We start from the raw sequence: 27,926 nt of genomic DNA on the forward strand, positions 1-27,926 counted from the left end.
TCAGTCTTCCTGTAACAACCCTTTCCCCTCGCCCCCTTTTTTTAAACAATCAAACCAACAAAGAAAGAGGCATCCAAAGTGAGCGCTCCCAGCACTTACTCGGAGAGTGTGGTCCCAGGAGCCCGAGCAGAACGCTGTCCCATCAGGAGAGACCCGCAAGGTGCTGACACGATTTTCGTGCCCAAACAGAATGGATACACGGGACCCTTTCAGCACATCCCAGACATTTATGGTGTAATCATTATAGCCTGCAAACAGTAGGCGACCTACAAAGAGATTTCACAAGGTGAGGTCTTCAGTGGGTGACACGTCTGGACTGCAGCGAGGGCCTTCTGCAGGACATCCATCACCCAGCAAGCCACAACCAGCTTTCCCGTGCCACCCTCTGCACACAGTGAGCCCCCATCACTGCTTCCCCCAGGCTAGCTGTGCTCCTGTGAGGCACCCCTGCTCCACTGCTGAGCTATCCATACTAAATGCTGAACCACTTAAAACTGATTAGTTAAAAATATAGTTAAAATGGGGTTAAAATATATAGAATCTGCTCAGTCATTAGAGATGGAGGATGACTCCAAATCAAGACAGACCAAAGAGCACTTCAACAGCTAATGCAGGGCAATACTATTTTGCTCAGACTTCACACAAGAAGCTGAACACAAATGGTTAAATGATTAGTAAACAATCTGGTAAGCAATCCCTCGTCCCCAACCGGACAAGCAGTGGTGCTTGTGACCATGACAGAGACATCCGCCTCTGTCCCAGGCAGAGGGCAGCTCACCACCCACTCATCCCCACGCAGGGTGACTGGGGGAGCTCTGCATTTGTGCTGGGGAGGAGAGAGAAGACTCAAGCTCACGTCTCCAGATCTCTAGTGAAAAATTGTAATGTCTCTGTCTTCATGCTCCTCTAACATACTTTTACTGTCTATTAATCACTTATTATCCTTTAAAAACTATTTATGTAAGTGTGCTTAATAGTCACATTTCATGCTTCCTTTGAAATGTTTTTAATCATTGTGAAATTCTAACCCAGCTGTAGTTAATGGCAAAATATTTCCTGCCTTCAGTAGGGCTGGGAAAATACATTTCATCGCTACAACGAAGCAATGGCCACCTAGGTTATTTAAAAAGAAATTATTTTTACAGAGACACAGGACAGCTTCCATGCGTTACATGTCTCTTTTGGTACTTAGTATTACTTTTAATAACTTTCGTAACAAATGCTTTAGCAAATGGAAGTGGCAAAATTTTACGTTTCTCTCAAATCCCAACATTAAGATAACCTTCAAAGTTCAGGTCTCACCGCTGAGAGAGAAGTCCACACTGGATGCTCCAAAAATGATGCTCTCTTTGGAATAAATTGCTACTTCTCTGTCTGCACGAAGGTCATATAAACGACACTAGGATTAAAACAAAACCAACACATATGCCTCAGTAAAGGCTGGAGTCAATGGCTACTACATTTCACTGAAAAAATGGGAGTGGGAAAGATTGCAGCCTAACAGGCATCATGGGAAGCGGCTGCTTGGTTTCTCTCCTTCTGCTACTTCTGCCCGCTGTAACTCTGACTCTTCTGGAGTCTAACAGGGATCTAAAGCAACACAAGGCTGTTTTGTATAAACTGAGTGAAGAACTTGCTTTTCCAAAGCACTTCTCTAAGCCTCTTGCCTGTCCTGCTATAAAGAGATGAGTGATAGGCCACCCACTGAAAGTCCCCCCACCCTCTTGCCTCCCCACTGTGGTTTCCTACGTATTAGGGCATCCTGCTGCTGGTGAGCTGCATGGGGAGACAGTCTCTAAAAACAACAGTTTAGTCTGGGAGACAGAGGATTAAATCTGTAGTCATCTTTTAAGAACGCAGGCCACATGGCATGGTGCTCAGGCAGTCCCTTGGCACAGGGAAGCCTAGATGCTAGCCCTGGCTCTGAGTAAGACATGATAGCAAACAGCCCCCGCCCTTCCGTGAGGCCCCTCCGTCTAAAAAACCTACATGGAAATAATCCAAGTGAAATAATACATTTTTATACAGATCTTTGGGTTTCATTTCTCATGGAAAATCCTGAATCACCTCTCCAACCTGCACTTCCTGTTTTTATCATTTGCCAGCACACTTGGGCTTGTTCAACATGGAAATAATGTATAGACAGACCAGACCTCATTGCCACGCAGTAAGGCAGTTTGTTAGCCCTGAAATCAAAATACACTTCCAAAACTATTTGAACTGAAAACCTTCCTCAATAAGTTAAGTTTAAGCAAACACTGGCCAGACGGGTTTGTTAATATGAAGACTTTGCTAATGAAAAATGGCTGGTATTCAAGCCTGCGCATAAAGGAGAGGCTGTTTCATTTGCAGGGCAGTAGGGAGTTGCCAGGTATGTGACATCCAGGTCTCCCAGTGCTCCACGCTGTTGAATAATTCCATCAGACTGTCCTGACAGGGAGTCAGAGTCACCGCAGGTGACAGCACTGCCATGTGAGCACGCTTTTATGGCTTCCCTCCAGACAGTCAGGATTATCTGTTCCTCGAAATCCCTAAGTATACAAATCAGGTCAAGGATACCAGTCAGGGCATCAGTCCACAATGCTGAAATCACCAACTTCTTCATCTAAAGAATGAAGTAGAGGGAAACTGCCAAAACTTCTGTCAAAAGTATAGAGATGGAATTTCCCATTCTCCTGCTCAAGTTGGGAATGTCAGGAATAGTTAAGAGAGAAAAACCCCATCAAACAAATTAATAAGCACAGCAGCCCAGAGCCTGTGGTACTGGGCATAAAAAGAGAGTGCTCTCATTGGAATTTAATGATGGACAATTTCTCCATCTCACTCCCTCAGTATCTCAAGTGCTCACAGTACTGCATCTGAACATGTGGAGAGCCACTGGGCTCACCACAGAGCTAGAGATATAAATTTATAATCACAGCTTTTAAGACCTAAAGGCAGTGTACGCTCTCTTCAGAAAAGCCTTGGAAGGTCTGACATCCAGTGAAGACAAAGGGAATGTTTCTATTGAGTTCAGCTAGTACTTGAGCAGACTCCGAGGGCAGAGTACTTCACCCTCATGCAACTCGGTGTGATGTTAGGACAAACATGAGAAACAAGGTGCCTCCCAAATGTCTGCTCTCAAGTTACACAACTGCCAGCTCAGTCCCTGCAGGGCTGTGGAACAGGCAGAGCCTGGTCCCCCATGGGGACCCACCAGCTGCAGCAAGAGCCACAGGCCGAGTACATCACTTGGGAGCCTGAAGGCACCAGGAGGTTAAGTGGCATTTTGCATACAAGGTGCTGACCAAAATTACCTGTCAATGCACACTGTGTCCCTCGTAGCAGCTTGCTCATAGACAAGCAGGATCCAGGAAGAGCTATTATATCATTTAGGATGACCTGTCTGCAGTGACTCATTGCAGTGAAGAGCGTTGGCAGTGAGTCAGGCTGACAGGGAGATGTACGTGGCCAAGGCCACCCTGGGGCTGTGCTCTCAGGATGGGCAGGGCTGCGGAGGCCATCTGACCCGGTCTGCCCAGTTCCGTGCGGAGCCCGTGGCCCCTCTGCTCGCCAGGACGTGCGCACTCACGTGCAGGCTCCTTTCATGCCCTTGCACTGTGCTGCTCCTTCTGACACAAGCTGCAGCACTTCATCTGGTTCCTCCTAGGTTGTGACCAACAACTATATGAAGCCAAATCTCTTCCAGTAAGACAGCTAATTGTGATCACGAAACTTCGAAACAGAAAATCTGAAATGAATATTTGGACAGTACCTCACGTAGAAAAGTTTGCAGAGGTGACCTACAAAGTGTTACCAGATTTTTCCTATAGCATTATATATAGTATTTAATAGATATTATATTACAGCATTATTACTCTGCAACTTCAGTGTCACAGGCCCAGTTTAGTCACTTAAAGTTCTCTGTAAATGTGACCTAGTCTTTTAGCAAAATCTGACCCGGGAAGTAACAGAACTTCCCTAAATTAGGTTGCTGAATTAACATACCGTGGCATCATCTGAACCAGAGGCAAAAGCATCTCCACTTGGGTAATATCTGTGCACGAGTAAAAAAAAGACCAGAACACATTACATTACTTGGATGAGGTCAGACTTCAAAAATAGAACCAGCGCACTGTTCAACATCGCAAATGTGTCCTCTCCCAGAAACATACTGACCTGACACTGTTGATATCTGAATCATGGGTTTCAAATGACTGGATGCACTGACCGGACCGCATATCCCAAACCATGGCTTTCTTGTCACATCCCTAATAAGAAAAAAATTCACTACGGTTGTGCAAATGATGACATTCATCCCTCACGTGCCTGATACACGTCATCAAGCCCAGCTACATTCAAATGCTCTGAACACCACAGCTCTGAGGGGATTTAACCAGCAAAGCAGCCCCAGAACTGGCTGTACTGGTACCCCCAAGCCTGGTGCAGTTGCAGTTAGGAGCAGGATCCACCACGAAGGCTGGAGCCTCAGTGGTGCTGCCGACCAGCACAGCACCGTGCAGGGCAGAGAGGCCTGGGGGGCTGGCGCAGGCAGTCCCATACCCACCGCCACTCACAGCCCTGCTCTGCTTGTGCTGCTGCCCTACTTGTGTCTGCAGCCCTGCCATGCCACAGAGCTGACTGACTCACTGCCTTACCACTTAACATGCCCAATTTAAAAAATTAATACACGGCATTTAAAGTTTCATAACTAATTATTTTCATACACCAAAATAGCAAACGAAATAAGTGCATCTGGAGGGTCTCTTGCCCAGCCTCCTACCGGAGTTAACCCCTGCCATGGCTCTGCACCCATGTGCTCAATGGTGTGGCTGGGACGAGAAAAGAAGCATAACAGCATTTTAATCTCATTTTCAAGCTCCAACCTGGCCTTCCAAGCTGTGCTTTGAAAAGATCATGTAACACTCAGTGCTTGCTGCAAAGTGCTCAGTACCCTGAACGCTCTGGGCCAGGGGCTCAGCCCACTTAGTCTGCGTCCTCAGGGTAGGAACCTTCTCACACCCATAGGGCCATGCTCTCAGCTGCAATGTCTCGCTGCTGTCACAACTGCAGCGACAGAAAAAAGAACACAGACTTTTAAGAGTGACGGGAGATTTTAATAAATATGACCCCGCTGAGGGGCAGGTTGGCGGTAGGCTCAGCGCCAGGGGGCTCAGCCCCTCTGGGGCTGCGTGGGAAAAACAGGGCAGGCCAGACGGCTGCTGCTTCTGCCAAGCTAGCACGTCCTGCCCCACAGACCGTGCCACACATGTTATTTATTTTTAAGCAAATATGATTGCTAATTAAATTAAACAGTCTCTTCATAATTCACATCTTTATTTTTTTTTAAACTCTCTTGTTAAAACGAAATCCTAGTCTTTTTACTAATGATGTCATCCTTTAAAAGAGGTAATGCTCCTTTGTACTAACTTGTGGCTTCTGTCCAGGGGAAACCAAACAGAGAACATTTTGGACTCGGCACATTTCCCTCTCAAGCCCCACCACAGCCCAAGCCCAGCTGTTTGTACTGCTTCCATGTGCACTGTTCTTACTGCCCTCTCTGGGATTGAGGGGGCAAAACCAATCTGACAAGCTGGTGCTTTGACTCCAAAGGTTTTGAAGGAGAAATCAGCAACCACCTGTGGAGAGACGGACCCCCTGAGTGCTATCCAACTTGCCCCAAGGGACAGCACTCAGAGGACACTGAGCACAACAGCCCGGGACGAAGCCCTGACCTCAGCCAGGCGGGCTGGGATTTTCAGTTAGGTCATTAAATGTAACAGCACCCAGTCTGCACACTGATGTACTGGCGTTGCTTATTCCAGCTCGAGGTCACTGTATTACACAGGCAGAACATACAGGGAGTCTCTCTATGCCACCATACTTTCAGGTTGCACTGTTTTGGCTATACCTGCATTGACACCATATAAGATGGATCTTCACTGAAGTGGTATTTTGCACGTAATGAATTAAGCGAGTCCCTGTAAGCATGGACATGCCCGAGCTGCTACACTGACACAAGTATGACATACTCTCTTAGCAGTAACATAGCTGCTTGCTATTCTTTGCCCTATAATAAGCTGAGCTGTTCCCAGGGAGAATGAATCTATCCTTTCTGGGAAGCAAAGTCGGTGACAGGAAAGCCCAGGAGGGGTAATGCACTCGGATAGAATTAGCTTTCAGTCACGCTTCGGAGCAGCTGTGATAGCAGCAGGAAAACTGGGCCAGCGTGCTGGGCTCTGCTTCTCACAGGCCAGCCAAATTTGATAAAAGAGTCGTAACAGAAGAGGTCCAGGTTTACTGTGTAGGGATGGGACCATGAGTCCAAGCCCAACAAGCAGAATCCCCTAATCCATGGTCGGCACCCTCTAGCACAAGGGCCGTTTCCATCACCAAGCACAGGACCAGCCCTGGACCAGCACTGGTGGGGCTCAGAAACCAGGTACCTTCAGCAAAGTTACTGGTAGCAACCTGCCTCCAGTAAGAGAGGTCATCTTTCAGTTCCCAACAGCTCTCACCTGCACACTCAATTTCTGACACGGGAAAGACCAGAACCACCTCGAAAAGGAGCTGAGCCCCATCTCACTCACCTTTATGTCTTGCCTGCCTGACCGCCAGGCTGCATGCCAATGGCTCAGCTGCCCGGGAACAGTGATCCCTCAGCAGCAGGACAAGATCTGTAAGATGCCCTGGGTACTTTCCCAGACCAGCCCTGCAACCCCAGTCAGGTTTGCATGTTCCTCTGGGCCAAGACAGGGAGCGGGCAGTGTTCGACCGACGAAGGGGCTTAAAATGCCTCTGGTACCGCTGGAAGGCACCAAGGATTCAGCAACAGCTGAAGATGTGGCCGCACCTCATCGCCCTGCTCCAACTTTTATGAGGGTCAGCCAGCGCCCAAGCTACCCCTTGGCTTCTGGGGAGTGGTTGAGGGACATAGCAGCACGCATGTTATTTGCAGCCCCATTTTGATGCCCTGAGCAGCCGCCTGGCACACCCTGCCTAGCTCCAGAGAGCGAAGTTCAAGAAAGGAGCCAGATGCAGGAGGTGGTCTGCTGTGCCGAGTTCCTATCCACAGGAGCTCACACCTCCACTGCGGTACAAGCCCACTGCTCTGACTCTGAGCCTTTCCCTTCCCTGGAGAGGCGTTGTTTTGATCTTGGGCTGGATTGCTTTGGTGTGGGATGGAATTTGCTAAGTAAGCAGAACTGCAGTCAGACTGGCTGGGTGGGTTTGACCCCACAGTCAGGGGTTTAATTTGCTCCAGCTTGGAAAATGTGCTTGCAATGAGTGGATTGCACTGGGGCTTCCAACACATACTCTAGCACTCCCTCAGCAAGACCATGAGCCTCCTGCTTTGCTGCCCTTTCCCTTCCATATTCCTTAATTTTACATTACGATAGGAAGCTCCCGCTTACCCCAGAGACAAATGTATTTCCCGTTTCAGAAGGGGCCAGGTCCAGGCACAGGACATCAGCTCCATGACCATGGAAACTCTGTAGAAGCTGCCCACTCTCAACATCCCACAGAGCACAAGTTCCATCTCCACTTGCTGTCAGGATCTATAGGATGCGGCAAGAAGAATCACAACAGAAAAATCAGCAGATCATCTTCAAGTTCACAAAGAAACAACTGACATCCTATACATACACCAAGGGCAGCTTTAATTTAATGAAATATTATGCAGTAAATCAAAGCCATAAAACCAATATGAATCTAAGCACAGTTTATGGTTTTTTATTTTTAAGGAAAGAAGTTAGAGTGGAAAGAAGAGCTGTATTGACATAGCTATACCCACAAAGAGTTTCAATAACGGTCAGTTTTGTGCAGTGGGGTTTGGGGAACTGATGGCAGTAAGGATCTGCCGGCACTTCCATATCCTCAAAAAAGGAGGTAGAACCAGACTGGTATTCCTGTCTGCCCCTGTATTTAACCCTATCCATATTTAGGCTGCTAGAATTCAACCTGGGTAAAGAGAAGAACTGTTGGAGTTAAGTATACCTGTTTAACTCTCTAAATTTCTTTTCTGCTTGAAATAGCCAGGTTAAACCAAATTAATTTGGCTTAAGACATAGATTTTCTGAAAGGGAAGTAAGCCTGTCTAGACAGTTGTTTGGTAAGTCCATCACCTCTCACTTGTCCAAAACCATTTGTGTGTGAAAGGGCTTGAACATACACTGACCGAACATAGCTCACAGCTCCCCTCATCTGCTACAGTGCTTGTAGAAAGCACATGTGATCAGTGCTTGTTATTGTGGCTAAATCCTGATGATGCTCCATTGTTCAAAATTTCCCCTCGGCACCCGAAGCTGTTACGCAATCACAAATTCTGTAGGTTGAAAGGGTCCTTGTGCACTCGCGTGGAAGGAGGCAAGGGTGAACTTAGGAGGGCTCTCAGTCTCGTACACAGGTTTTTCTCATGGTCGGTGAGGAAACTCAATGGACCCCAGTGGGTAGTTAGAAGTTAAAAAGAAAATACTCTTCAGGCAGAAAATGATCACATAATCATGAAACCATTCACAGGGTTGCACAAAGGTTAAACACTGAACATGTTTGACAGATGCTCCAAAAACTCTTCCCATAAACAGAGGTCTGCAAAGCTGCAGAACAGACTGTTCCAAATCCTGCAGTAGAGAGACGCTAATACTCTGAGAAGATAATAGCAGAAAAAAGTCCTGACTTGTCTTTCTGGCCAGCTTTTGAGTCTAAATCAATGAACCTCTCTGTTCTGAGGAATATTTGTACTTGGCTGAGGAATGAAGACTTTCAGCTCTTAAGTATTTGCTCTTGTAATAGTGTGTAAGGAAGATATGAGGGGAACAGGAGTAGCCAGAGGTGTAAGGGAAGGGTCTGTTGGCAACTCAGAGCTCCGGCTAACGCTTAAAGAGAAATGTAATGGACTCAACTTCAGGGTATGGATATTGAAAACCAAACCAAACCAAACCAAAAAACCCTCCAAAAATCTAAAACCAGAAGAAAATTAACAATCCTTGCTACTAGGCTCCAGCTTGCTGCACAAGGAGCTCCGGCAGCACCGGGCGGGGATCCTCGCCTGATGGGAAGAGCCAGCACTTGCACAGGGCAGGGAACAGCAGGGACACAGCCCCCACTGGCCAGGAGCACATGCACCAGGGCTGGGAGCAGCAGCGAGGGCAGAGGGGCCACGCTTACCTCTGCCTCCTCTGCCATCACCTCAGGCCTCATCCTGCTTCTCAGCCCTGCCGCACCGGCAGTATGGCTGCCTGCCCTATGCCAAACACTTGAGATCCCAATTAACCGTTGCTATTAATATACATGGAGCATTGTCACGTGGGGAGCATCATCACATCACAGAGCTGTAGGTACCTAATTTAGGAAGCGAGGCTCCCTGGCTCTCTGCGTACTGAGGCAGTGGAGGCTTCTTCTGGCGAGACTCATTGGGGGCACCGAGAACAAGGTGCTTGGGTCACCCAGCTCTGCAGTTCAGCGCTTGCCGTGGCCCACGTGGGAACACGATGAGAAGCAAGGATGGGACCCCTTCTTTCAGAACCCACACCGTCTGAGAGTGGCTGTAATCAGTGGTGACCTACCCCCAGATCTCCCCTCTTTCCTTTGCACTGCTAGATGCCTGTGGGCACACCAGCTCCTAAACTCTCCCCATGTCTTTCATTCCTGAGGGAAAACCGAGCTGCAGTTTAAGAAAGCAGACAGGGCAGAGCAGCAGCATTCACAGCACCTAGCAGTGGCTGCTGTAGGGGCACTGGGCTGGGGGACACCTCCACCACGCGCTAGGGCTGCTCCAGGACAGGCACTACATCCCCCAGTGACGCGAGCTGGGAGAGCAGAGCTGCTCCACACACAGCTGGGAAAATCTGCTTGTTGCACTGTGCACCCTCAGAGTTACAGAACAATTTTAATTTTGAGGCTGTTATGTAAAAGGAAAAAGATAAGAAATCTTGGATTCTCTAGGATCCTCTACATAACAGTGTCCTAACAGAAGCTTGGCTAACCCACCTGCTTCTCTTTGTTTCAATAATAACACGCAGCCCTATAAATGATCACTTATAAGCCTAACAATCACAAGAAAATGTCTTTTTGAAGTCTTCAGACAAACCTCTGAATCACTGAATATAAAGCACCTGAATCCACTGTGGATTTAACAATAGTAATACATTACCTTCAATATCAATGCAGTTTGATGTATTTAATATGGAGAAAAAAGACCCAACTTTTCTTTCTTTTTTTATTATGAAAAATAAATAACTATTTTCTCTTTCATAGGATTTAATCAAGATGCATATGGGTATGGACAAGAAAAGAGAACACTGGTTTTCTGTCTCATCAAAAACATTCCACCTAATTTAGCCTGCTCCAATTACAGAGGGCTCCTGCACAGTAAGGTCAGGACTAAGCAAGCCCGAGCACTGGGTACCTCCACCAGTTGTTTCCATGGCAATGGACTTAAATTAGCACCTTGGAGTCATTACAGAAACCATAGACTGACAAACAACAACATACTCTCGGGCATCTCATGTCCTGAAATAGAAGCAATGAGAGCTGATATTTCCTTCAGAACAGCTCCAAATACCTGGAAGAATGGGACAAAGTATTCCCTTTCCAGCAGCTCTGCTGACAGAGAGCAATGAAAATGCTCCCTTCTGCCACTTATTTTGCTGCAAAGCTGCACTGAGCAGAGTTTCAATTAAATTCAAAAACCAGAGAGGACAAGGAGATTATCCCGGCTCCTTTCATCATCTTTTGTGTTCCTGGAGAAAGAGACCTTTGAAATACTCACTACAGAGGAAGGCTGGCCTGGTCTCAGAAGGTCTGCATTTAGTTCCTGGCTTTGCCATCATCTCCTACTGTGGGCCTCTGTGCTCCAAACCCCCAGCTGTGAGAAGGGGATAGCATCCCTCCTTTCCCTCAAGGGAACATACCACGCAACGGGGCTGGCCCCGTGGGACCATCCTCAAGCTTCAATATCTCACTTGGTACAAACAAAAAGTACTAAGAATGAAAGCAAAAGCAAAGTTGGCTGGACATCCAGGACAAAGCAGGCAAATAACAAAGTCTCCATCGGCTGGCACAGCATGTACCAAATCTAGCCTGAGTCAAACTGGGTTTGTAACTATTTGTATTAGTCTGAGCTCCCAAAAGCACAAGCCGGCACAGACCCTGTGAGCAGAGAACACAGGTACCAGCGAGCTCCCTCTGCAGAAACAACAGGCCTTTGCAGGGCACAGGCATGACAGCCTGGCCACGGGCTGTGACAAGCATCTCCTTACATCAGCTTTTGCAGCACCTTCATTGCCCCCAGCGAGAGTCTTCCAGCAGCCCCAGCACGGGGCAGGCCAGGGCCCTGTGTGCCCCAGGTGCAAGGAAGGTGACTTGCAGCGTGTATGAGGGCAGCTCGCGTTAGGTGTGGCTGGACGGTGAGCAGCGGGGTAGGGAATGCATTTACCTGCATGTCTGAGTTAGTGAAGCTGCAGGCAGACAAGTAGTTTGTGTGCATTGCAACCGATTTCTTCTTTGCGGCCATATTTTCATTTTTGTCAAATGTCAGAGGGTACACAGAACACTTGTTGTCCAGGCCACTAAAGAGAGTAATAATAGCAGTAACAGAGAGAGGAGAACTGGTTAAAACTGCAACGACAAAAGGCGAGTGGTGATAAGAAGGAAACCACCTGTCAGAGCTGCGCTGCCAAAGCCTTACAAGTACCGACTTCCCTGTATTGTGCTGTCCGGGATCTCCCCATGCAGGGAAGCCCCAGCTGCCTCACCAGGCTGGCTGCTTTACAGAACTTGAACAGCTGCATCTCAGTATTTTTTACCCTCATCGAGTTTATAAATGGCACTGAATGAAACCTCACGACAGTATAAAGTGGGAGGTGACATAGCAGTCACCTCTGGGTTAAAGTTTCACATAGAGCCAAACTGCCATTTTTCTGTTGACATCCATCATTGTGAGGATCAGTACGTAAGCATCATTACTAATCTACCTTAATAAAACTGACATAACTCTACGGAAAAGATGGTATAGCAAGTAGTGAGTGTGAAGATAGGGCTTTTAGAAGGGCTTGGAAAAAAGGCAACAGAAGCACTGACCTCTGTAGCTGCTGTGTCCCTCTTGCACAGTTGCACCAGTAAAGCTGTGTCTCCCAGGCCAGATGTGGGACTCTTTTCTAAAGGGTCTGACTTGGGTCTGACCCTTTTCTAGAGCCATGGTAGATGAGCCCTGCCCCGGTCCTGGGGTCCCGGCACACCACCAGGTGCTGGTTCTGTGCCTTACATTACGTGCACAGCACTTAACTGACAGCACAACAGAAACAGAGAATTAGGTACTGCAATGCATATATGCCCTCCCTGCCTCTCTCACAAGTGTGAAGACAGAGTTTCTTGCTATTCTTCGAGTTTTAGGCAAATAGTTTTGGGACTTCCTCTCCACACACATTTATGGAGTCTGCCTGTCTGTCTCAGTCTTCTGCTTTCTGGATTTGCAAGCTTCTCTTGCCCCAAGCTTGCGTTGTCTGTCTGATCCACACAGTCCCTTTTTAAAAGATGTTTTGCTAACATATCTCTTTCTTTTCTCCCCGTCATGAACTCAATTATTTCAAACGTGAGCCCTGAGAAAATTTGGAGAAGATTATCAAGGATGGGGTTACTTCTCCCCACCCCATCTTGGCAAGATCTGTTCATGTGCTGGTAATCATTACTGACTAACCTTCTCTACACTGTAGAAGAAAGAATGCAAAGTAAGAACAGGGTTAAAACCTCTCTCCCTTAAAAGACAGATCCAACATACACAACCAAACTGGAACAGAGAAGTTGCATGCATGCAGGATTCCTAACCCATGATATAAATGCTGAAAGAGGATTATTTTCCGTGCTTACACAACAAATGTTATTGCACTGAAGTCAGTGGAGATAATGTGTACAAGCCATTATGGGAACAGAATCCGCGGCACTGAATGTAGTCCTTCCATCCACAACCAAGGCACGCAAACCTCTACCTGTCAGCATCTGAAAGCACTGGGACACCACTACAAATCAAGCTTCTCTGTGTAAGCAGCTGTGGAAACTGGGAACTTACCCACAAGCAATGGCACATCCAGACGGGGCATATGCACACGCCATCACCCAGGTACACGGCATCGTCACTGCATGTTCCTGAAATACAGCACCTCTTTAAACTGGGATGTCACTTTCCCTCATCAGTGCAAGGAAAGCAGTGTCGAGTAGCAAGTTCAGTATTTCTGTGGGACATTCTTAGGGTCAGTGAAAGGTATAGGTGTTTCCCCAGCCTTAACTCACATGTAAGGCTGGGACAAACCTTACTGCAGAACCCAGCAGAACGGCAGGAGAATGTCCCTCCTTGACACTTTCCACCTTATTCATGAGCCCCAAACTGACCACAGAGCATGTTTTTTTTTTTTTTAATTTGGGTTATTCTGTGTCTAAAAAGTCCCCACTGCTACACATGTAAAAGCGAGTTTCAAACAGGCTGGTTTTACTCAGCTGTGTGGAGCAGGGTGCTGCGAGGCAGCCCTGGCAGGGCTTGGAGGAGCAGCGGCACCATTTCACAGTGAACACCATGGCTGAAGGATCCCGGGTGATCAGACATGGCACTTGGGACAGGGATTACCCAGGGAGGGCCTCTGTTTTGCTGGCTGCGCTTTGCCCCCAGCCAGGAGGCCTCCCTGTCAGCGAAGAGGCTGGATCAGAGCTTCCTGCTGAAGACCACGACAAACCCCAGTACCCTGACAGGGACTTTGCTCAGAAACAGCTCAAGGGAGGTGTTTTGCTCTGGGCCCCTTGGTTTGAGGTGCTGGTGGAGGTTTGCATGTTATCCCATCATCCCTTTGCCTCCTGTGACACCTGTGAGCCCTTCAGTTCTCCATCTTATCCCACCGTCATTTGCCCTGTGCACAGAAATCTGACTTTTGCTGAAGTTTCACTTACCTTATTGGTAGTGAAGGAATCCCACACAATCACCTTCCCATCCTAAATGAAAGCACACAAACAGAAAGAGAAACTGAGGCCTTCCAGAGACATGGCTGTCAGCTTACTTCCCAAATTTGTGGAAAACTCTGCTGCTCATTTCCACTCCCCTGTCTGTATGTCACCACATTTTTGTCTCCATTTTAACAACAGCATAATAGTCACAGCAAAGCACTGAGGAGACACTCCTCAGTAGTGCCAGTTATGTCTTTGATCAGAAGAAAAGCATATCTCCTCCTCACGGAGATGAATGATGTTGTCTTAAAAGACCAGTATTTTTTTTTTATTTTTTTCCCTTCCCTTTTAGTGGGTTTGTGAGAACTCCTCCCACTTGCAGCACATGCCATGGACAGGACCATCTCCTGTGGAAACCTCGCTCGCCTCCTTTCAGCCACAATGTGTTCCTCCCCAGCCTGTAATCACCACCTGCAAAGCCAGGCACCTCTCCCAAGTGAGATCTGTCAGTGCCTCAGTACAGGGCCTTACAAATACAAGAGGTGACCTGTATTACAAATCACTCACCAAGCTGGCAGCACTCATGGGGACTATTTATGGACATGGCACTGCTTATTAATCTTCCTTTTCCCATCTTTTCCTGGTTTTCCCTTCACTTCTCACTACACTTAACCTTCGATTATCCATTGATACAATCTGCTAAACAGCCATTGTAAGAACCTTCACAGAGAGCAACGCAACCACTTTGTGTATGCCAGCCACACTCATGCCAGCTACTTTGCCTTATGCACATAATATTGTTATCCTTCCTGTATCATGAGAGCGAAATGCTTATTACTGAGCAACAACTGTTGCTGTACCTGGACTCACGACCATTCTTAAAATAGAGTAAAAAAATTCAAAAATGCATCACAACTTGCCTGCTCAGCTTTCTGATCTACACACTCATAACGTGTTAATCACTTAAAAAAATGTGACATTAATTGCTTAAAATTATTCTTTTTGCTGAGATCACCATGAATGGTAAAAACTCAGTTAACTGAAGGTGGCTTGCAATGCAGCTTGCCTATTTTTATCCTTCAAGGGAGACCCCTGACAGATTTCATATAGGCCAATGAACAGCTGCGAGATGCAACAAGCTCACTCACTGCCATGCTGGGCTCAAGACAAATGAGGGGATCTAGAAAGTAATTATCTCATTACCTCCTCCAGCTCATGAGACTGGTCTTGAGCAGGTGTTAGGACTGTTTCTCAAAAGGCCTGACTAAATGCAGTAATTTTGGCAGGATGTTTCAGGCTTTCAAGGTCACATCAATCATACAGACTGAAGAAGACATTTCTGTGCACAGAAAACTCTAAAAGAATCAACATTTCTTCCCTTTTCTTGATTATTTTCCCTGAACACGTAAACTGAAGGTGTTACTAAATATCTTATCTGTAAAGAACAAGGAAATAAAAGTGGCCTCAGATGAGTTTTCCAGTTTCAATTGTAGTAGGGAATATGGTGAAAATCTGTGTATGACTGGACAATAAATATTTAGGCTTTTAGCTACAACAGACGTAGTGATGATCAGAAGCTTGGATTTATGCTCTCTGAACAAATACATTGCCAATGAACTGCTTTAAGGGCATCTTGAAAACATTTACACTATACACAGGTATCACCTGCAAAGATTGGCACATAGCACAGCCATGAGATTTGTATAGAGCCCAACAGTAGCTTTAAAAACCATCTGCCCAACAGCATACCTGGGAAGAGCTCACAATTCTTCTCTTGTCTTTGCACCAGTCCATACAGAGCACTTTATTTCCATGACCCTTCAGAGTCCTCCTGGTCTTCATCACGAACTGGCCCAGTGCCTCCACACGCTCTGCCACCTGATGAACTGCAAAGGGCTGATGGTTAGAGAGCCCTGCATCAAAGCTCTGCCCCAGCAAATCTCTACATTTATGAGTAATGTCACTTGGAGAAATTAATCCATGAAGTTTGAGTCTACGGTGCAAGCCACCAAACTCTGCTTCAGAGCTGGCAGGTGGTAAAACCAAGGCGGGCAGTACATGAACATATTGACCAGATAAAGATAAGGATGAATTCACTCAGGGCTTGAATTCTGGGGCTATAGCAGATGAAGCTCATGCAGGCCATCACACCCAAGTATAACTGGAAAATAGATTACCCCCTTGCCTCCTTTTACTGGGAAATCCTCAATCTGACTGAGGCTGGAAAGTGCAGAGGCAGCCTCCAGCCTGACACATACGTCAAGGTACTCAGCAAAGCGAAGACCACTACTGGGTCTTGGAGGAAAACCATACAAAAGAAGGGGGTAAGCATCAAATCTCTAAAGTCTCAATAGTAAAACACTTGTTCTGGATGTGAGACTCCCAGCCACAGCTGGCTCTCAGCACCGCAGCAGTGGTGCAGGGTGACACAGGCACTAGCCGCTGGCGCTGGAGACTTCTCCTCTGCTGTGCCATTCTTTCTGGTGGCCAGGGGAGCACTGAGGGCCAGGACACAGCTCTGAGCGAGCAGGGAAGCTTGGCATTTGCTATAAGGGTGCACTACCTAACTTCTCAACAGTGTCTATGGACATCAAGGACTTCATGGGTGGGTCAGCTTTTTCTTTTATGGGAAAGAGAAACAGAGAGGGCAGGCAAGGAACTTCCCCAAGTAGCATTCTCTGGTGGGGGAGAAGTCACTTCTTTCATACCTCACCGAATAGCTGTACTTTCAGCTGATATTCTTAAAACCCCAAGAAATTTACATTTCCAATTGTGCAAACTCACTTTGACATAAAATTCCTCCCACTGCAGCTGACAGAACTAAAAGGTGTCTCATGTAACCCTGATGCCTCATGCTGGCATCATCCACACGAGTTTGGGAGAAAGCGTCATCTAAGGAAACCTATTTGCTCTGCTCCAGCATTGTTCATCCAGCATGGAGCTGAGCAGGGCCATGAGGTATCCTGGCACCCTGTGGCAGCTCTGACACACTTCACAGGCGCATCAGGGAGGACAGGAGCTGCTTCAAGACTCACAGCAGAGCAGGGGTCCTGGGGCAGGAGACCCTGGCATCAGATTTAAAAATGATTCTGTCTAGAGAAGAGCTAACAGGATCCAGCGCTTCCCTGCATACAACAGTGTGTTTGTCCACACTGAAACCTAAGATGTCCCAGCTTCTGTTAGCTAAAGGACAATGTCTGACAAACCTACTGAAGTAAACGCAGAAGCTCACATGCTTTAGCAAGCTGATGGAGAATATCTTAAGCTTTCCAACACCATGCTGGATGCTTAGCTCCACATCCCACGTGGCAGGTGATGGCTCTGGAGCTGCACTGCTGCTTCACCCTTCCTCACTTTTCTAGATCTCCAAGAAAGCTCACGGGCTAGGAAGGGCTGCCACAGCAAGGGTGCGGGCATCCTTAACTTTGACATCTTTCCCTGGCACAGGGTCAGGGGAGCAATTTCTGCCTAAGGCAGAGGCTGATTTCTAGTGGATCAGCTTTTCAAGAGTTGTCTTTCAAAACCACCAGCCCCACAGGCTGTGCCAGAACAATGTTCTCACCTGAAATCTCTGCTCGACCAGTCTCACTCAGCTGGGCCCAGGACAAGTGCTGTCCACCAGTCCTGACAATTTGTCCATAACATCTCTAACAGGAGGCCAGAAGTAAGTTTCTGAGAAAGCACCATATAAACCCACTGAGGAAAAGATACATTTCCCCCTACTTTCACCCAAGGAAACCTGCCAAATGATCCAATCAAAAGACATGAAAACACAGGACAGGAGGTTATTATGGCAGCTGGAAAGATGCTTGTGTCCAGAACATATCTGAAAAAACAAACATGTCACAAACAATGGACAAAGTATTTCCATTATGTCAATGCAGCCGAGACTCTGTGGAATTGTCTGGGTTAGCCTTACTGATTCTCTGAGGACGCTTATCTCCAACCACAGCCATAATAATCCTGCACCCGCCTAGCACAGGTTTTAGAGTCAGATAATTATTTTGAAGCATTCTCCAATATTGTTTCAAGGTAGTTCAAAATGATGCACTTGGGCAAGCAGATCAGCTAAAGGAAATAAGTAGCTTGAGTGGTTTTACAAAGGTTCAGATAAAAAAGGCTATTTTTCTAAAGCATATCATCTGGCCTAAACAGGAGGTGTGGACTTGCTGCAGATACTATTGAGTCTTTGATCTTTTCTGTGTTGGAAGTCAGTTGGTCCTAATGGTCTCTTCTGGCCTTAAAAATTTATGGACTTCGTGAACAGAACAAACTGGTTTATCTACACCTAAAATTTTAAGTGACAGAACTGAATCCTTAAAATTGTAAGATTACAAATCAAATGCACGTTTAGTAATTCCTTTTTCTATCCACATTTTTGATAGCTGCTGTTCAAAACCAGTTGAAAAAATAGGGGCAATCCTAGTTCAGCCAGCTGTTTGTTTTGGGAACCACGGAGGGGAAAATCATGATCAGAGCAAAAAAAATGTGAGATACAATTTTAGATTAGAAAAAATCCACAAAAAAACCCAGAAGAGATGCTTTACTCTGTAACTTACAATCTCTACAGAAATAGTCCTTGGGAATAATTTAAGTGCAAAAAAGCTCTGATACAAAATCAGTATCAGGGAGCATTGTTTTACAGCAGCTAAGACTTCTGTTTCAGAAATCATGTGATGGCTATGCAAGCACAGTCTTCCAGCGTAAGTTTACAGATTTCACACATGACAAAGACATAAATATCCTATGACTATCAGTGACACATAGAGTTACAGTATCACTGCAATCATAGGTAAATTCCTTGTGAGCAAAAATGAACTTACGCAAATGCTTAACAGGTCTGTTAAACAGAGGCCCCACTGCTCCTGATACAGAAATTATACTGTAGGAATACTGTGATTTATGGTAATGTTTCTGTAATGAGGCCATCTCCATTTGTTTAATGATTTCTATTAAAAGGACACTCACATAACATATGATTGCCTAATTTAGAGAAGAAAATGCTCTATTTACTCCAGAAAAAAAATCTTTTAACCCTTCCTCACCTGAAATTTAAGAATGTTTGCCAGTCCCTCTGTCTTACAAAACACTAAGAGCTAAATCACTGGATATAGGCTTGGATTCCTTTTCAACATTTAAGGCATCAAAACAGATGAAATTAAAGTCTTAATGACCCACTGGTATTTCTAACAGTGTGACCTATGTGATTTCAGAGGAATACAGTAATTTACATGTTTTTCTCAAAAAACCCTACAATATATCATTGTAATTAATTAAATAATGAAGTTTTATATCTCAGGACAGATGAATTAACACCTATTTGAGAAGCTCCATAAAAAATTAGGTTAGCTTATTTGTTCCTGAACGGGGGCGGGGGGGTTGAAATCTTTCCCTGTCATTTCTGTTAGTTAACCACGCATCTCGGAGCTGCAGCTGGTACCGGCGAGTCACGCATCGACAGCTCGAGCACTGGCTCACCCGCACCTCTGAATCAGCACTGGATCCCTGCAAGTTATTTCCCTGGGGGAAGCGCAGAGAAGGAGCTGGTTTTGGAAACAACGTTCCTTTTTAAGCCCTTCCACCTTGGGTGAGATCTTGGCCTCGTTAAAGCCAATTCCCACCAACTTCCACACGGCTGGGTTTAATCTTTGTTTCTGCCGCTGAGATGCACGCTAAAACGACGCACATCAACCTCAGCAGCCCCTGCGGGGGCTATTTCTCGGTCTCTGCCTCACCCCCCCACCCAAGGCCGTGCAGGACGCGCAGCCCCAGCCAGGCCAGAACCCCCGCGGCCGGGGACCGGCGGGCCCCTGGGCGCCCCGGGAGCTGCGCCGCCTGCGCTCCCCCGCCGCTCCCCGTTTTTACCGCGCTCGCACCCGCCGTGCTCTCGGCCGGGCTTCGGCGAGCCACGGCAAGGCGGCGGTCACGGCACTAAAGGCAGGCAGCCCTTCCCGCACCCCGCTGCGGAGCGGGGCGCTGCCTCTCCCGGGCGGGCGGGCGGGCGGACCGACCCGCCTCCCCCCCTCCGCCGGGCGAGGCCGGGCCCGCGGCGCCGGGCGTGCCCCGCCGCGCCCCCGGCCCGGGCGGCCCCCGCGCCGCGGCCTCACTCACGCTCCACGTCGTGCAGCTTGGCCCGCTCCTCCTCCAGCTTGCCCTTCAGGCTCTCGGCCTCGTTCTTCAGCGACGCCAGGGTCTCGTTCTCGTGCAGCCCCTCGGTTGCCATCTTTGCGAAGGAAGCGGGGAGAGAGACGAGATGAGAGCGGGAGGGAGGAGGAGTTTGCTCGCCAGGCTCCCGGGGATGCTGCGGAGGCTCCTGCTGCCTCAGCAACGGCGCCGGAGCCGGCCTGGGCGCCCTCCCCCCGGCGCTGACGCCCAGGGCCGGCTGGGTGCGCCCCAGCCCCGCGGGCGGGCAGCGCCTGACCAGGCCCCGGCGGACGTGCGGGCAGGTGGTGGCTCCTGCCCGGCCCCGCGCAGAGAAGCGGGGCGGCGGGATCGGCCTCCCGCCGGCCTGCGGGCAGGCAGCTGGGACCAGCCTCTCCTCCTACCCCCAGGCTTCCACCGGCAGGTATTTGCTGTACAGCCCCAGCCATTTTCACAGCCCAAAGGCTTCACTGCCTCCGAAATACACGCAAAAAGGTGTTCCTGCTTTCTACCCAAACTTGTTTGTGCCGCAAGTTGCACACTCTGGGGGGGAAAGAGGAGAGAAAAAAAAAAAAGTCATTGGTCACTGACCACTGGTACCAGGATTTTCCACACAGTCACCCCCATGGCATTTTAAAACATCAAGCTGGGAAGACAGATCCTGTCCAGGCTTAGCAAATACCAGCTCAGTTCCATCATTCTCTTATGCTCCTATGGGTAGGGGACACTAAGAGCCTCGGTCACTCAGGAGGTCTCTGGCCCAGCTCCCGTGCCAGCAGGGCAGATGCAATGGTGAAGTGAACCCTTCGCTCTACTACGCTTTGAATTCCTTGTTTTTAAATTTAGTGTTATCAGGGTTTCTTTCCTTTTTTTTTTTTCCCCCCCTTAAACAAGCCACCTCCTTCCCCTGCACACAGATAAGCACACTAGGGTCTGGGGCCTTCTGAGACCTTGAAAGGGACTAGTTTCTAAAACCCCAAGGGGAACAAAGAACCCTCCAGTTTGGTGTTGGTGTGAGCCCAGGGCACAGATCCACAGCTCTGCAGGCTCTGCCCGGGTGCAGGTTGGGAGCATGTGCTGGGCACACAGAGCAGCTGACACTTCCAGAGAAACAGCCATGGCACAGGGCCTTGTGGCTTTTTGTTCCCTGGAAAGGGAGTTCCTTGAAAATGTCCTCATATTACAGCAATTGTCCTTGATCTACACAGACTAACTTTGCTCATATTGACTCCCATTGTCTCCCTTTAGCCAGAAAATAAGACAATCCAATGGCTATTGTTCAACCTGGAGATGTGCCAAGATTGGAAAGGGAGATAAGAAAATACGTGTTTGCAGCTGTTGTTTAGACTCAGGGCACGTCCTGGACACAATGTGGATCTCAGAGAAAAAAGTCCTTTCCCACACTGGGCTTCGCAGCAGTGTCGCTGTCAGACGGGGATGCGCAGGCAGAGCTGTTGAGCTCTTCACGGTGACTCTGGAGGCTGAATTCAGGCCCTGGGCTGGCCGTGTGCTCGGGTCTCTCTTGGTCAATGGATCTGCAGGCAGGAGCTGGGTTACTTCACTGGAGAGTCAAACGCAGTGGATGTATTTCCAGTCTTCTCATTGCCCACAGAAACTGGTGGGACCTAACCCCATCAGCCCGACAGCACGTCGGCAACCCTGAACTTGATTTTGAATGCTGAGCTGAATCGATCCAGCTACATTCCGTATGACCAAAGAAAAAGTAGGCAGTTTAAGCTATGGAGGTCACATACTGCTGGATATGGGCACATCCTCCAAAGCCCCTCAGGGTAAAGAGCGCATTGGAAATGCCTTCCAGTGCATGACAGTGCCAAGGAAATAAAAATTCGGTATTTTTAAAGTGATACCAAAAGAACAAAAAAAAAAAGCATCTTTTAGCAGGAAAGGGACAGGAAGCTTCTAGTGTGTTATCTTCCTGTCTGAAAAATTAAACCTACTTATATTAAACTCAATAGTGCAGCTGTGTCCTGGGGGAGTGGCAGGGGAAGATTTTGAAGAAGAAACTTCAGTTTTGAAGGATTTTAATCTATGACAGATGCCCTATTTCTGACACCTGATAAACGTGAAGGGGCCTAGAAGTTAAATCCAACAAAAACATAGGAAATTTCTTTGCCTTGGTAGGAACCCATCGGCTCGAAGGAATTTGGCTTAGATAATGCCTGTATGTCAGATAATTGACACAGTTCTGACAGTGACAAAAACAGGCTTTCTTGCCTTACTGGTATGAACAGTCTCCCTGCGTTGGGGAACGGGATTAAAAAGTCTACAAGGAACAGCATGGAAGGGGAGAGTCTTTGGGAACCATACATGTTCAGACTGATACGTGATACTGATCCCAAGATGACAGGGGTAAGCCGAGCCATGAGGTGAAAGAGGAGCCTTTACCGAACACAGCAAGCTATAGAAGTGTGTGATACGTAACGTGTATTTTGTTTGCATTAAAAAAAAAAAAAAGTATTTCGCTCATCTGACCAAGCTGCTTAACTACCCATGTAGTCATTAGCTAACTATGCAAAAAACACAGGTTAGAGTAAGGCCGTGTGGGAGCTTTAAATAAAATGAACCAGGGCTGGATTAATTTAGAGGATAACACAGTACTAGGTCAACTAAAAAAGAAAAATATTACTATCCAATAAACAATCAAGGCTTTTTGTTTCTCCCTTTTCATAAAATCTAACCATACTGAAGGCAATGTACTTTTAACAATGTATTGGCAATTGCTTAAAAAAATATTAAGTAGTAAATAATTTGTTAATACAGTATTAGAATTCACTATGCTGAAGGCATGTTCAATCTGAAATGGCAGTTCAGTCAGCAGCAGTGGGCAAAGTATAGGTTCTCTTAATCTGGTCTCTGCTTTCAGATGAGTTTCAAACCAACATCAGCACAGGACAAAAGGCTGTGAAGACATCCCAGGAGGTATGGTACATGGAATATATGGAAAAGCAGTAACAAGTAACTGAACTCCACTTTGTGATGTTATGATCCATTAATTGTGCAGTAATGACTGGCACATAGAAGTATTTGTTGCTGTGGCTATATACTGACCACCAGCATTCCCTAGAAAGCTGATGACTTCCAAATTGGCTGCTGTGTCCTCAGGAGCAGTGAGCTTCCAAGTTGCCCAAAATAAGGACAGCTACTTATAAGACAGCTTTTTTCTCTGACTCTTCCCGACAGAGCAAAGCCAAGCTGACCCCTGGCTTCATATATTTTGAGGCTATTTTGAGGTAACCACTCTGAAAGTAGTCAGCTTTCTGTGGGGCATTATTCTATGGAGCTGCTACAGAAACATTAACCACCAAGAATTGTGGCAAAACCAGTCATCACTGCCTACCTTCCACACATGGCAAATACACCAGATCCCAGTGATGGGGATGCACAGAAGAAAGCTGGTGCTGTTCCGTTAATAAGGACACTGGGGAAAATGGAAGATCTAACAGCATGTCACAAATTGCTGCCTATCTCAAAAGTTATGCCTTTAAAACAAGTTTTCAGTCGAATTCACCAGCTGATCTCTTTTTAAATTGTAAGCTAATTTACTGATACTTCTGTGGGGAGACTAAATCAGCAAACATTGATTGAGTTTCTACTGATTAGTACCAATCTCCAAAGCAGGCAAAACCCCAGAAGGAAGAGATTATGTTGTCTAAAAGGCAAACAATTGAAGTAGGATGATCTCAACACTGGGAATCAGCAATTTCTGTTATCCTTGAACATATGTGGGTTTGGGGGAAATCACAAAGACTGGCTGATGAAAACACATGTGTGCATCTGCTGGACTGAAATTAGGAGATGCATGTGCAAATCAGGAAGTTGCAAAAAGATCAGCCATTCATACACCACATTATGCACATGGATTCCCAAACAAGTGCACAAGTGTGGCAGGGATATATTGTGCATTTTGATATAAGCCAAAGCATACCCTCAGGTCTGGAAAATCAATTCAAAAAATACAATTTCCCTACCCATACGTATTTCAGTGCTAGCACAAAGAGCTCTCTGTGTTCTGAATATTTGTTTTTTAATCTTTTACAACATAAATACTAAGAAGCAAGCTAAAGCCAGGTCTACCAGAAAGCCCAAGATCCTACTGTAGTGCTAATAGGAAGCCTAACAGGCTGTTAGGTACTGACGCAATTCTTCCTGAAGTCTCAATCTGCTCCCACCTAGCAGCTGTTTCAGTTGGTAAGAGTCTAACTTCCATAATGCAAATAAAGAGAAAGTTGCAGGAACTGTAAATAACAAACAGCCGGTTTCCTGCAATTCCAGAATGCATTTATCAAGTCCTGCAAAAATTTACTGGATATTATAATATATAATAGCTATTTATAGGCTGTTGGCCAAGAAGGAGCTGAACAAAGCAGCAATTTCAAAGTTGGGAGAAGCAAATAAACCAGGAAGGGACTGTCTTTTGTCTTGCAGTCATTACATCTAAATTTCCTTCTAAACAATGCAACGCACGAGAATGTGCTGTGTCAGCCCGTGCACTGTACACACCGCAGGACCTACAAGCACCAAATCAGTGCTCTCATCTGCCTGTAAAACAGTGTTTTGTAAACACAGCTAGTTAAACCTTTTAGCATTCCTGCAGAAATCATTTGTTTCTGACGCTTAAATACAACAAAGTATTGGACCCTACTCAGTCACTGTAGAGACCAGTTCTGGTGAGGAAACAGCAAATGGTATCTTCTCCAACTGATAATGCACAATGGTTCAGGAAGATAAAATAAGACTACTCCAAGTTGAATTACAATCAGGACAATGAAATTGTTAAGTTTACAAAATGAGTTTTGAAGCCCAGCTCTTCAGTAGCCACATAGGTTCATGATCTTAGCTTTTTATTTCACCTAAAAAACACCACTGTGATCTCTCTAGAACAGTGCTCCCTACCAGGAGAGTGGGATATCACCTCACCAGTAACTGCTGGAGATTAGAAAGCCTCCAACGTCATCCCTTCTTCATGCAGGTACTCTGGGGGCCTGCTGGTCAGGCTAGCAGGTTTGCTCATCTCCCCCATTACCACCTTCTGCGGTGATGCACACACATGGTGACAGAAGACACTCCACTGTTGTGCAACCTTTTCCCACCTTATCCTCATTGTAGCTACTTCCAGCTCTTACCCAAGCACCACACATAGCATACGAGGCACCATGGTCTCAGTATGAAATCTGGACCATGAAGGAGTTCTGACAGCACTTCACTTGTGTCTCGCTTTTATTGAGACAGACTAGATGAACTTCATATCCCCTAGTCACTAGTGAATGATTTTATTGCAACGGTTTCATCTTTTTCTGTTAAGTCCTGTAATGGAAAACACTCAAGATCATAGGCCAAGCAGACATGCATGCATATACCCCAGAGCAGAGTTTAGACAGGCACGTAACATTTGCACAGCTGAGGAATGCGGTATCCTAGGGTAAAAAGTTTGTGGCCATTTTCCCATCAAGAATCATAAAAAGCATCCTTGAACCCCAGGGCCTCCCCTCTGTTGCAGGGTCTGGAAACACCAGGTGTCAGCAGAGGTCATTGTCTGGCAGTCAACACTCATTTGCTGTCCAGAAAAATCCAACATAACAGACCATTAATACATCCAACCCCTGTTTTTTGCAGTCTTTCCGCATCCTGGCTGATAAAATCAGTAACATACCATTTCCACACATAGCGAGCAGTAGCTGAGTTGTTCTGATTTGATGTAAACAGCCCTAAGGGGTTTCTCGTTGGAGCACTTGTCACATGGACCAAATACAACTGCTAAAAAGGTCTGGTCACACATCTTTGCAGTTCGAGAGAGCTGAAAGAAACAGAGAAGAAGGAAAGAGTGCATGCCAGTCCAGCACAAAGCTTCCCACTACTGCTACTGCTCTGCTAGCTAATGCAGCTTAGGCTGTATATAGACATCTGTAGCCTGGATAATCTCTCTCTGTGACTAATCTCTCAAGCTTGTGAATTGTCACGATATGCAAGACAGTCACATGCTCTGCAGGTTATATTTTTATGAAGAAAAATAAAAAACAAAATATATATTGTGTTATAATGTTCACTGATTACACATCATTATAATGTGCACTGAGCACAGGGATTCATTACATGCAGGGAATTACTCTTAGTTTTTACTTAACTACAGTCAGCAGACAGTAACCAGAAATGCGTAACAACAGCTGGATTTGTGAAAAATCTGTACTGATCAATACTTACTCTTTTTCCACTGCATTATTAAATAGTCAATATTATGCATGATTTTTAAAGCTGAAAAGAAGACCTAGGATTCAGTCAGCAGCTACAAAAATATTATGAACATTGTGCTGCTTGAGCAGAAATTGATGCTTCAAGCACACTGCAACCTGGGTCATTATAAACCAACTTTTGTTCTTAAGCCAGGCATCTCTAGGATCAAAGCACTATCGTCAACAGAGAATTCAAAACTATTTGATAGTCAGAAAACCAAACAAGAATAATACTGTAGTGTCATTTTTCTCTTTACATTTTTCATAGGGAAAATGGGACATTTTACCATTCTAAAATGAAAGCTTTTAACATTATTTAGACATACCTATAAATAATGAGTTTATGGGTTAACAGAAGAAGCTATTGCAAGAGACATTTAAATGGAGCAGAAGAAATTCAATGAGCTATGCAGATTTTAGAATTTGTTTGGCTGGACATTATACCAAAAATAAACCAAACTGTATTCTATGCACCTGCCTGCATGCTGCTGCTTATTCTTAAGTATTTCAGCGGATACTTGAAAAATGAGATGATGAACTCAGAAATCCTGCCCACACTCAAGTCAGTAAAAGCTTTGCTGTTGTCTCCAGGAGATGCATAACTTCATCCCAGAACATGTGTGAAGCAATCTGTCCTGACATGAACGACAGCACATTAATCTGAAATTTGCTTGTAGCTTTCAATAGCTACACACAGCCAAGGAGGTTTATATTCCATTTGATGAAAAGGAACAAATGTGTCCTGAAGTTTGACAATAAGCCTGTGACCATAGGCTGCCATCCTTTCAGGGACCTTCTCTGTTAGTATTGCTCGTAGCTTTAAAGTGATTACAGCACCAGGGCTCAGTTCTGCTAGATTCTTAAAACTGGACATTTACAGCCGAGTAACCTCTTATCCCGAGGTTCTTAGAGTTAGTGGTTCCCACTGAGGGCAACTTGGGTGATATAATCACAGATTTATATACCTGGTGTGAAGCCTCAAGATACCAGGCCAACTAGACTTTGACTTCAGAAGTGTAAAGTGAGGTATTACAGGGGAAAACGCCATCTTATTTGAACAAAATATCATTACTAGATCTAGAGACTTCAGACAAGGAGCTATGAGGCTTGGAATAAATACTCTGGGCAGAATTAATCTTTGCTAAAGTGTGAGAATTTGCTGGAGTAACATACAGGGTGAATCATACCTGCTATCAGTATTTTACTTCAGATGAGATTATGACATATTACAAAATTTTCTACATGAGAAGCCAACAAAACTTCTGAATAATTAAAAAGCAGTATTATACCTGAGATTGATTGTGATAATGATGGATTTGTATACTATTTTATACAGATATAAATTATTTAAATCAAAAAGATCTAAAAGGATTACAACTTGCGCTGTAGCCTGAAATTTTAAGCTTACTAGGTTTTTAAAGTTACAGTAGAAATTTAAAAATGCTAGCATGGTGATACAGTAAGAAATATGCTACTTACAGAGAAATTCTGTACAATGAATCTTGTTAATAAATATTCAAAATTACCTACCTTTTCAAACAGCAAGAACCTGGAGACTCTCAAGACGACTAAATAAGCCGTGTGCAACTGCTAATGCAGAAAGGCAACCTTCCTATTAAGTCTACTTAA

At 46.0% G+C, this 27,926-nt stretch overlaps 1 protein-coding gene across 1 annotated transcript; it reads right to left on the reverse strand.

The window, feature by feature from the left end:
* Positions 1-25,846, reverse strand: GNB5 (G protein subunit beta 5). Its single transcript, XM_086471339.1, has 11 exons — positions 25,721-25,846; positions 20,020-20,131; positions 15,658-15,794; positions 13,915-13,956; positions 13,046-13,122; positions 11,417-11,549; positions 7,395-7,538; positions 4,159-4,250; positions 3,988-4,036; positions 1,303-1,399; positions 1-266 (listed from the first exon to the last, which is right to left on the reverse strand). Exons 1-11 carry the CDS (start codon positions 25,844-25,846, stop codon positions 1-3), a joined length of 1,275 nt encoding a protein of 424 aa, XP_086327465.1.
* Positions 25,847-27,926: the final 2,080 nt, after the last annotated feature.

Source organism: Leptosomus discolor, chromosome 11, assembly GCF_034619465.1.
Source record: "Leptosomus discolor isolate bLepDis1 chromosome 11, bLepDis1.hap2, whole genome shotgun sequence".
In the NCBI taxonomy this organism is placed as follows: domain Eukaryota; kingdom Metazoa; phylum Chordata; class Aves; order Leptosomiformes; family Leptosomidae; genus Leptosomus; species Leptosomus discolor.

Excerpts from the sequence above, each read along its gene's own strand:
- GNB5 (XM_086471339.1), bottom strand. The coding sequence starts at position 25,846 with ATGTGTGACCAGACCTTTTTAGCAGTTGTATTTGGTCCATGTGACAAG. Across the intron at positions 7,539-11,416 it reads TCACTAACTCAGACATGCAG|ATCCTGACAGCAAGTGGAGA; the intron begins GTAAATGCATTC and ends CGCATCCTATAG. Across the intron at positions 267-1,302 it reads TGTGGACTTCTCTCTCAGCG|GTCGCCTACTGTTTGCAGGC; the intron begins GTGAGACCTGAA and ends ATCTCTTTGTAG.